Source organism: Maylandia zebra, linkage group LG23, assembly GCF_041146795.1.
Source record: "Maylandia zebra isolate NMK-2024a linkage group LG23, Mzebra_GT3a, whole genome shotgun sequence".
Classification (NCBI taxonomy): domain Eukaryota; kingdom Metazoa; phylum Chordata; class Actinopteri; order Cichliformes; family Cichlidae; genus Maylandia; species Maylandia zebra.
The window spans coordinates 49,958,435-49,969,442 of NC_135188.1; the positions used below are offsets into that span (position 1 = coordinate 49,958,435).

The window sequence follows — 11,008 nt, forward strand, 5'->3', positions numbered from 1 at the left end:
GCTTGTGTGTCCGTTAAAAAGAGAGGGAGAAAGAAAGAGGCAGACACTGGATGGGATATTAGGAGGAAGTTGTGTGAATGCTGTTTTTATTCACATGTACTTCCCCTAATTTAATGCTGTATGCTTGTACAAAACATGTCTATTAATTTTCAACCTGTGGAAGATTTAAAGGTGAAACTCTTCTGACTAATGTCACTCATACTAATAAACTGGTGCCTGCTAATTTCACACTGTACAACTTTTACACTATACAGTAAATCTGCATTCACATTTCCATGTATGTATTTGCGTGTCTGTGCGTACCTCTACCGCTGCGGCCCACAAAGCGGAGGTCGTTGAATCTGGCCACTTGGTTCTTGATTGCAGCTGTCGCATTGCGAAGCTCTGCTGAGTAATTCTCATCATTTCCTGCCATCACTGTAACCAAGGTGCCATCTGGAATGTCGCCCAGGGCAACCACCTAGTGACATGTTGGCACAAACAAGAGAAAAGCACGAGTGTGCGCTGTGTCTGCGCGAGGGTTTAATCCAAGTTTGAGGTTTTCAGAACATCTTTGTATCCAACCTGTTCGGTGCCATTTTTCAGTGCACACGTCCCACAGAGGTTTTTACACACCTGATGCTACTTTGCACCAAATGTCAGTCCATGCAAAGCAGGAGTGCAAAACTCCTGATTATGCAGATGGGACAGGGGTGTCAAACTCAAATACACAGTGGGCCAAAATTCAAAACTGGAACAAAGTTGTGGGCTAACATTAACATTTATTGAAAAAAAAATCTTCCTCCAGATATAAGAATGAATCTTTTCTTATGGACTCAAATAAGTTTTGCTGAAAAACTGAATATGGAACAAGCAAAGCTTAATACTAAACAATATATATATTAGCTGTATAATACCAGTAGGCCAGCTCTAATAGTAATTTGGTATGGCTTCGCGGGCCAAATGTAATTAGGTTGCGGGCCAAATTTGGCCCGCGGGCCAGAGTTTGACACCTATGAGATGGGATGATTGTGGGATGATCCAAAGTAGAGTACAACAAAAAAGTCATCTATTAGTGACTGAGCAGCTAATGTTCATATATAAAGACTGAATTGCTGAGAGGCTAGCACAATTTCAAACTGACCATACGCTTGGTTTGACTGAGAGGCAAAGAGGCAGTTTTACACTGAACTTCATGGACAGTAAAAGATGCAAATGATTAACTAAAAGTTGTTGAATAAAGCTTTTGTGCGTACTGTTAGGCTTTACCCTCCACGAGAGCTCAGCACACTAGAAAGCACACTCTCCTTTTCCACACCTACACAAATATAGAGCCAGGCAGGCTGATTTCCATATTGGGGCTAATCACACCAAAGCATCATTGTGCAAATAAGCAGGGCAGATATAGTACTATGGAGCATCTCTGTCTGTGACCCAGAGCGCTCCAACCAGCGCTGACTGCCACACTAGTATTAAAACGACAATTATACCTTCCACCTATTGGTAATCACTTAAAGTGGTGTGAGACTGAGTACCAGTGCCGGTCACAGTAATGAGATAAGTTGATGGAATCACACTGGCTGCAATAAGCATTTCACTGGGTTTAGAAATTATTCAAGAACAAACAGTAAATTCACCGTCGGGCAGACTGTGGAGCAGCAGCAAAAAAGCAGCCCAGCAAATATGTGTGTCTGTCTATGTATACAGAACAATACCTGCAGAGTGTGTGTTATCAGCTACATACAATATGGATGCACGTCTTTCGCTGTGTGCATAAAATGTGCGTGTTCATCTCAACAGTCATCCATTATCAGTAAGAGGCAGTGACATCCGCTCATGACACTCCATAATGATGCATAATGCACCAAACTCTCTCTTACACACACATGTATGCGCAAACACTAATGCATAAAACTCAGTAAATCAATCCACTGTGTTTTCTGCAGCTAAAAGCCGCTTTTCCACAAATGCATTTTGTCTCAAAGTGCAGGAAAACCATCCACATGAGGGAAACGCAGCAAAAACAAACAAACTTGTGTTAAATCACTGAGGGTGGATGGATCATATGACCCACTGGTAAGACAGTATAAAGGTCTGTAAAAACGGACCTTTGTGAGTGATGCTGGAAAATGTACAAAATGTTAGATTTGGTACATTAAACACTAAAGTCGTAAATCATCCGGACCACTTACATCAATTAACTTTTAAAGGCAAAATGTCAAAGATTTGTTCCCAGATGTGAGGAAATGCTGCTTTTCTCTGTTTGTCAGTGAATATACTGAACAGCATGTTGGACAAGAACAGTAAAGGCAATCAAAGTAATAGAGAGATGAACTCATGATGATGTAATAATATATAAATGCTACATGTTATTATCAGGAAACTTTCAGTAGGTGAAAGGTTCGTGATCACTTGGTTAGAGGTGGAGCTGACTGCATACGTAACAGTAAAACCTGGTATGTATGTGAACTCTAAGTACGCACAGTCCATTACAATGTACAGCACGGCCCGTGCTAAAATGACAACATACACACCTTAAAAGCAATGGGCAGAGTCTTATTACACCTCCAGTGAGTAGGCAACACAGAGCACAGAAAATTGGGACTGTCTGTCTTCACCAGCTCTCCTGGATGATCTGGCATCACCTGAAAAAACAGCAGCACAGTTATTTTAGTCTAAGACAGAAATAAGCAACCAGTCCCGTGCTGCCCTACCTCCACCATGCCGTGGTCTGCAATTCGCAATTTTCCCACCATAGCAGCTCCACCACCGGCCTCCTGGGCTCCGAGAGGCAGGGCCTCGGCCATCTTCCCCCCCGAGGCGAGGGTGGTAGAGGGGGGAGTATAGCGGCGACCGGGGGCAGGGTCTGTGACAGAACCCAGGAAAAAATAGTCTTTGAATCACGTAATCATCAGAACAGTATGAGAATATATTTTCACTCTTCATTCATTGTTTAAGAAATAATTTCAGCAGAGAAAGAAAACGTAGCGATTCTGTTTGCTCACAGATATTTTCTTTCCCCCCAGTCTGCACTAACAAGGACTTTTTTCACTATTCTGTCACAACTTATGATCAATCAGTAAGTAGATTAGTAGGTAATGACTAGAAAGATTTCTATAGATAGTGTTTGACAAATTATGACTACGCTTGCTTTTTATTCAGGTTAAAGACACACACACACACACCTGTTTCACTGTACAGGTGTGTGTGAACTGGGATCTATAAAACACACAGAGTGAGACTGAGAGATGTTTAAGTTGTACACTTGTCGGGGCACCACAACCACAGGAGACGGTAACCAGGTGAACAGGTGTGACCGTTTATTTTGCTAATAGTTACATTTGTATCTAAATGTTAAATTGACTGATTCTTATATCTGATTTTTTAAATTTCTAATCTGGAGCCTTCAAAGTATTTTATACAACACACCTCATTCACGTCCTTTCATACAAGCGCTTTTGGTCTAACATTCACACACATTCACACTGAGAGCACAGAGAGTACCCTGGGGTTCGTATGTTGCCCAAGGATGGCATGCAGACTGGACCAACCTGATGACCTTCTCAGTCAAATCCAAAGTTTTGGATCCTAGTGAGCTCAGGTAACACTCATTCGTATTATAGCACACATTTGTTAGTTCAGAATGAACACTTCAACACATGGTTAACATTTTGCATCAATCTCTGAAGAATTCTGGCAGCAGTGCAAAACTCAGACTCCACTTTTTCCCCTTTTACAAACACTACAAACCACATTCACCAGTTCACACAATAACTCTGTTTCCATTCACGAACGCAGTCACTGAGAAAAGGTGGGGTTGTATATTTAAATCTAAGAAACTTTGACTCGTGGACTGGATCAAACCAATAACCTGACAATGATCGTTTGAGCTGATTTGGATGTCACAGAGTAAACCGGTACACGAACGCTGGATTGTGCTATATTATGTATAAAGCTACAGTTTTCTACAGGCCTGTAAATGACAACGTTGTTGTACAATGACACACATTCCAGTATATGGATATCACCATCACTGCTCACACACAAACACACACGGACCGACAAACCACGGACTAACACCGCGCCGTCAGAGACCATTTCTCCAAAAGCTCAGTCAGTCAAACTAATGTGACAGCTGAAGAGAACAAATATGTTCTCTGCACATGTCTTCATACTTTACCGTGAACAACAACCAGAATAACACGTCGTACCGTATTTGGCGTCCCACGGAAACACCATCTGTGCGTCCACAGTCTCCTCTCGCTGACTTTCACTATAAGCCTCCTGCTTTCCTCCTGTTTGCGGCCAAGAAGCGGATTCCTGTGTGCGCGTCGTCCAGTACTTATCTGTCAAACTACCCCGACCAAACGCGACACATTTAAATCCGTGCAAACATGTCCCCGACGCTTTCAGATGTGTTTGATGCGTCCTCCATACAGAGTAGAAGTCAAAGGCAGACTTGAGATGGGTTCTGTAGTCTTCAAAGCTCAGCAGAACAAACTTCCGCTCATACTGAAAGTGGAAGGAAATGGGCAGACGTTGGAGGGGAAAAAAGAGAGAGTATCTGACTGTATTTCAAAGTAAGTAAGCGCTTTCATCATAACTACTTCTATGTCCTTTCCGCTGCAGATGAATGGCCATCTCCGATCTTGGCGTCAGCCTTTTACCGGCACCGCTCTGGATTTGCATCTCGTCTGCGCAAAGACCTGCTCTCAGCCAATCAGGACACGTTCTAGAGGCTGTCGCCGAAAACACAAGACCAATCAGCATCCTGTGCGTCCGAAAGGAGGCGGCTTTAGCTGAGAAACAAGGAGGCAGAGCTGCGCTTCTTCCTGCGTGACACTGTGTGGTTATGTGCGTTATCCACACATAACAAACTAACGACATATGAATGCATCACTGCGGATCAAAGTCAGAGTCACATGCCTCCAAATCTTTGTTTTCTTATTCTTTTCACCACAGCAGACCGAGGCGTGAGAATCTGTGTGCTTTATATATGCAAGCTGTCAGTAGCACATACAGACGATAGAGGGCAGCAGGTGATCTAAAGCACGTTACTGATCCTAAATGAAGACGGCACAGGCCGAACGAGCCGACTCACATGGATGACACTTTCATGTGATTTCATCTGTTTCTAATAGTAAGAGTTCGAATACACATTCAAACATCTGCATTAGTACTTTGATATAAATGATACCTCTGAACTCCTGACCGTTTTATAATGCTCTCAGCCTCTAACTAAATTGCATTATTGTGATGTTATCATCATAACTGTGAACACTGTGTTATTGCTGCCTATACTGACCAGGGATAGTTTGAATCCCGCTCAAGTTTTTACTGGAAAGTATTTCACAAAACAAATTAAGCACCAAAAATAACTTTAAATGAAGGAAAAGCTCTTTTTATTATATTGCTATTATATTAATTTCACATTTGAACAACATTTGCACATGCACATTGTCTTCATGCACACACAAAAACTTTAATGCACAAAAAAATGGTTTAGATACTGAGTTCATTTCAGCACTCTGTCTTCTGCATGTACTGTATGTAAAGTCTATATAAATGAAGATGACCAGGAAGGTTATTATTATGGAGCTATTAACCATTTCTGGAAGAAAGCAGCAACAGGGAAAGAGCTGACAGATGAAAAAAGTAACTATGACTTATCTGCTCAACTAAAAAAAGTCTCAATGATGAAGAACTAAACTGTGTTTAAGCTGCTGCTGAAACTCCAACAGCACTTACAGAGTCACACAGTAACCACGTGGGAGTTCATGTGTTTCAGTTTTACATTATGTTCTAATCTTAAAGACTAAAACGAGTGTAGGAAATCATGTTTTTCTTTCTTTTTTTATCCAAAAATGAGAAAATGATCCACTCATTTGTGTGTGCGTGACGTTAATGTTCCTCTGTGTCTGTGTATATCTGTATGTCAAACCGCAGCACACCAACTTATAAGTGAACGTATCTCTGAAATCATTTTGCAGTTGTTTGCTTTGAAGCCAAATTCAAATATCTGTTTTCCTCTTCCATTAATATTTGGAGGAAATAAAAACTAAAAAATGAAATAAAAATTTCTGCTCATTCTGTTGGTTTATGTCTTTTGCCCTTCTCCCCCGTCCCTCTTCTCAGCTGTTTCTCTTTCCCTCTTTCTTTCTCCCCTTCTTTCCCCCAGTCAAGTCTGTCCCGTATTCAGTAAGTGAAAATAAAATAAACAATAAAAGGTGAATCAAATGGACCATTACGGCAAGGCTGGGATGGTCAATTTGGTAAAGTAAATCCGTTGGGCATCTTTCTTTGCCTTTAGACAACAATTCTGATGGCAAAAGAGCCAAACGGGACAGGCAAAAAATAAATAAAATTTAAAAAAAAAAGAAAAAAAAACCCAGGAATCAGCAGCTTGGAGTTTTTCCAGAAACAGGAGTAAACCTATGCTGTACACACAGTAGCGATGATTCCTTTCACTATAAAACTATATTAAATACAGCTTTGTGTTGCCTGAGAAACACATGCTGTCCATGCAGACACCCGTCTGTCTTTGTAGCCAACGGGGGATAATAAAAAATGTAAATGCCCCAGCCCCAGATGGACACGGTGTGTTTTGCTCTTGGAAATATCCATTTTTCACATCATGCCTGTTTGTCCACACTGTGCAGGTCATCAGGAGTTAACAGAAATCAAAACGTTAAACCTATTAAAGGCTGACTTCACAGCTTTTTACCATTATTTTCCTTCAAGTACAAGTACAAGTTGTTTTAAAATATAGATTTTTTAAACGTGACATTTCCTTTTCTTATGAGTAAACTGCTAAATATTCCAAATACTGAAGGATTGTTTGAAACAGTATATCTCTGAAGACAGAAATAGAGTTCTGGTGCTCATCACAATAAAAGAAAAAACAAAGAGCAGCCTGCTAAACACTATTTCAATGAAAGTCCTCTGTAGACATCTGAGAAGTCAAATAAAACAACAGATGAAGAAAGAAAGAAAGAAAGAGTGATGACAGTGGCAGTGGAGTTGGATTTCACGAAGCCAGCATTTACCGCTGACTATCTTGTAATGTGAGCTGCTTACTGCCCTCTGATCTATAATCAATACTCAGCCACAGTGTCCTATCAACGTTATTGATACTAACATTGCTTGATATCTTTCATAGAAATACAGTGTGGATCAGTAGTGTGCATGCAACTGTTTTCCTTTTCTAATTATTTATTAGACATAAAAATTTCATTGTGAAAACCAGAAGCTGCTTCTTTAAAATAGCAGGAGGACAAGTTTACTAAAGAGATATGTCCTGTCCAGGGTAGTGATTGACACTGATCGATATCTGCAGTCAGAGTCAGCTGTGCTTCTCACACGTTTGATGGTTTTTTTGTTTATTTCTCTTTTAAAGTTAGATGATTTATATCAATAAACAGGCACGGCTGCAGATCTGAGACAATGCAAACTTTGGTAGCCTTTAGCCAGAACCAACTGAAGCACCCAGCAGAATTTCAAAAAGCCTTGAAACTCCATCTACAAATGCTTGTAGAAATCCAAGAAACAGAATTAGACAAGAAAATGGAACAGGTAAGAGCCATCTGATGATGGGCAGCACAGTTCAGTTTAACTGTTTGTACTGTGAGGATTTAGGTCATGCAAAACCTCCCAATAAGGAGCCCCAACAGAACAAATAGTTAAGAACAAAAACAACATAATCACGAACAGAGCAGATATGATAGTGATCGAGGTGACGTCAAACATGAAGAAGAATCAGCTTTACCAAAGAGTCCGCTGCCTGTCCGGCCTTTCCTCATCAGATACATAGCCCAAGACAGAGGCCCAGAGCTGGAGAAAGCCCCGGGGTTCATGCTCCGGTCCTGTGTGTAGAAGCACCAACAACTGGGGCCCAATTTCAGATACTCAGAACGTATGAGGGAAAAACTGTACGGAGAAGGATAAGAGGGAGGAAAAAGAGAACTTAAATAGGAAGGGAACAAATCAAGTATTTGTGAAACTTAAGAACAACATGTGTAAGAGAGTCCAAAAAGCTGTTCAGCAATGAAGTGCTCCAGCCTGCCCTTACCTTCATCATTTGCTTTTATACCCCTCGTTCATCTCCTCAACCCCCTCCCTCTCCCTCCATGTCACCCTACATATTAGTGCAAACCAGAAGAAAAGTGAGGGAGTTAAAAGTGAGAGCAAAGAAGAGGAGGAGGAGGGAGAGGAGCAAGTCAAGCTTAATTCATTCTCCCCTTCTTCAAAGCATAGCCACGAGGGACACAACTCCATTTTGCCCTCAGGCTCTTTAAAGCTGCTAATTTTATTTAAGCGCTCAAATAATTTTCTCTTTTTTTCTCCATCTCTCGATCTGCTCTTTGCTCTTTCTATTTGGTTCTGCTAAGATCTGCTTGAACACTGAGGTCAAACAATCAGTATGATGAGCTTTATTTAGGTGTTGAACTTGCAGATAGCTATTGTGTTCAATTTGAAACCATGATAACTAAATATTACATCACTGATATTTGACATATGGACCATCCCAGTCCACCAAAAGCAGCATTATTCATTTCAAAGACCTGCACACAAAGCAAATTGGTAATAGAGCTGTTTTGTAATAAAATACAGCCCTCCCTTTTTATGCAGTCTCAGCACAGAGCACTGTGTACCCCAATTTCATGAGTGGAGAGTAGACTTGTAGTCCGTCACATCAGTGTAGCAGCCATCCTGTGAAATGTTACCATTCATATCAATATTTCCTGTTTAGAATGTGCACTGGCATTTTTTAAGTGTGCTACTAGAAAGCACAGATCCTTGAAATACACGAACAATTACTTTATAAACAATAACGTTTGTTTTTCAGCTAACTTCACTGTTTGCTCCGTCGTCCTTCCTGTACCCGTACCACCTCTCTGTGCTCTTTCTTAAATATTATAAGAGCCCAAATAACTGATGAGAGTACAGTACACTGCTTAGTTATGTGAAATCATCATCAATAAATGTGGGCAAAACAGAAGCTACAGCTTTGTAATAATGACATGTTCTCTGTCGTTTCTTAGTGTTTGTGCCGTTACCCAAAAGTGAGATTTTACACTGAAAGACATAAAAATATTCAAAGTGATACAGGCTGCTGCTGGACACTGTCACCATAGCGACCAGTGACAGCTCTGTGGGTTGTTTAAAAAGATGAGCTCAGGCTAGCTCAGGAACCTGAAACCCAACAAACTCATCCTGGGCAGGTTTGGCATCCCTGATGTGCTGGTACATGTCCCAGTTGTTATAGACCAGGGGTAGGCAACCTTTCTGATGACGAGTGCATCTAAAATTTCCTCAGAGGTCAGTGTGCCATATGACTGCATTAGCAATAAATTTAATAACGCTCTATATGAACAGTTACACACTATATAGAACCACTTTATAGAATTATATGTGTTCGCACATGTTGGCAGCTATCAGTGAATAGTTATCAGCTATTTGGAAACAAAAAAAAAGACTTTTTATCCATAACAGCAAATGAACTGTACAACTGAAAATACAAATGCTCTCTATGGTCTCCTCACAACAATGATAAGAAAAATAAACTGGGCCAATATGGCATGTTTGTTAATACAGAGACACATGTTAATGTGATCTCTGGTCTCCCACTCAGAGACACAGGTCTCCCAGTGTCCAGCATTCAGAGGCTACCTGAGGACTCATGTGAGAGAAAATCTGCTCACACAGACATGTAGAGCCAAATACTGTCAGTAAGGCCTCTGCAATGTTCTGAAGACAGTTAAACTTGTCAGGTAGTGATGTCCAGCAGGTGAACATGCAGCTCCATGAACACGCACAGCTGTGGATTCCAGCTGCGTGTTGCATTAACTGGCATTAACTCAGCCAGTTAATGTGAGACAAATCCAGCTGCTCATTAAAGATTTCTGGTTTGATCAGAAAAGAAAACATTGGTCCAAACACCTGACAGTCCCCAAAACACATTGTGAATTCTGTCTCGAGTCTACGGATGTATCCGTGTATCTCCGTGGTGCTGATGCTGCGCTGAGCAGATAGCTGCTGAAACTTTTGAAGTGTCAGAATGTGGAAATTTTAACATCGCTTGATAAAACTGCCAGCTAGCAACGTCCCTCTCACCGGTAGCTAAGTTATTTTTAGCCAATTACAAGTTGAATCTGGTAGTTGGGGTTGTTAGCTAAGATACTGTCATTAAGAAGCAGCACAACTAATGTGTCTATGTGAGCTAGTTTGCTATGTGCATCGCTGGCGCGGCCATTTATTTTTTAATGCACCTTCTCAGATTAACTCACTGTGTGTCGTGCCCAGGGCTGGACTGGGACAAAAATCAGCATTTTGACTAGAGACCGGCCCCCCAGGTATTAAAGCCATAAAGCCTTTGAATGAAAATGCTGTTGTGACAGTGATGTACAGTCTTGTTGGTATATGTATGATTTCTATACATTTTACATCAGATGAAAACTTTGGTTGTAAGATTCAGATAATTATTTATTAAAGCGAGACATTTTAAATGAGAATAAGAAAGTATTTCTTTGTGTCTCTCAGAAACAGTTCATAACTTCAACTCATCCATGTCACCTAAAAGGTAAACCTGTTTCTCCATCACCTGTTCAGCTCTGATGATCCAGTAAGGACATCTCCTGGTTTCATCTTCATGTTTCCCTCTCACCACATATCCAAACCGACATCATGACCAGCAGCTTCACAGCTGTGGCTCCAGCAAACATCAGCTGATACTAGAAATTAATATTAAATAAATTCTAACAACAGCTGATCGAGCTTAAACGTGCTGCTGTTGTTTAGCGCGACATCCGCTGGTTTCCTGTTTCTGGCGCAAAGTGAGCGATAAACAAACAAGAGAGAAAAGACAATCAGCTGATCATTGATCAGTTTCATGATTGAAGTAGCAACAGGAGAGGGAGGGGAGAGAAGAAGAGGCAGCTGCAGCATAAAGACAGAATAAATCCAGCTTTGTGTCTTTTTCCATTGTAGCTGAAGTCCGGGACAAACTGTTCCTTTTCAGCTCAACACGAAA

The 11,008-nt window shown here is 41.0% G+C and overlaps 1 protein-coding gene across 2 annotated transcripts in view; it reads right to left on the bottom strand.

Moving 5' to 3' along the window:
* Nucleotides 1-7,993, bottom strand: part of runx1 (RUNX family transcription factor 1) — a 29,870-nt gene extending 21,877 nt beyond the window's left edge. The window contains exons 1-4 of one of the 2 annotated variants that reach the window (XM_076880400.1): nucleotides 7,745-7,993; nucleotides 2,694-2,845; nucleotides 2,514-2,624; nucleotides 304-460 (exon numbers count right to left, since the gene is read on the bottom strand). In XM_076880400.1, the coding sequence (XP_076736515.1) occupies nucleotides 304-460; nucleotides 2,514-2,624; nucleotides 2,694-2,845; nucleotides 7,745-7,832 (508 nt within the window). In that variant the 5' untranslated portion in view covers nucleotides 7,833-7,993. Of the gene's footprint in view, nucleotides 1-303; nucleotides 461-2,513; nucleotides 2,625-2,693; nucleotides 2,846-4,190; nucleotides 4,609-7,744 lie in introns of those variants that run through there. The other variant, XM_004564134.4, reaches the window with a different exon arrangement.
* Nucleotides 7,994-11,008: the final 3,015 nt, after the last annotated feature.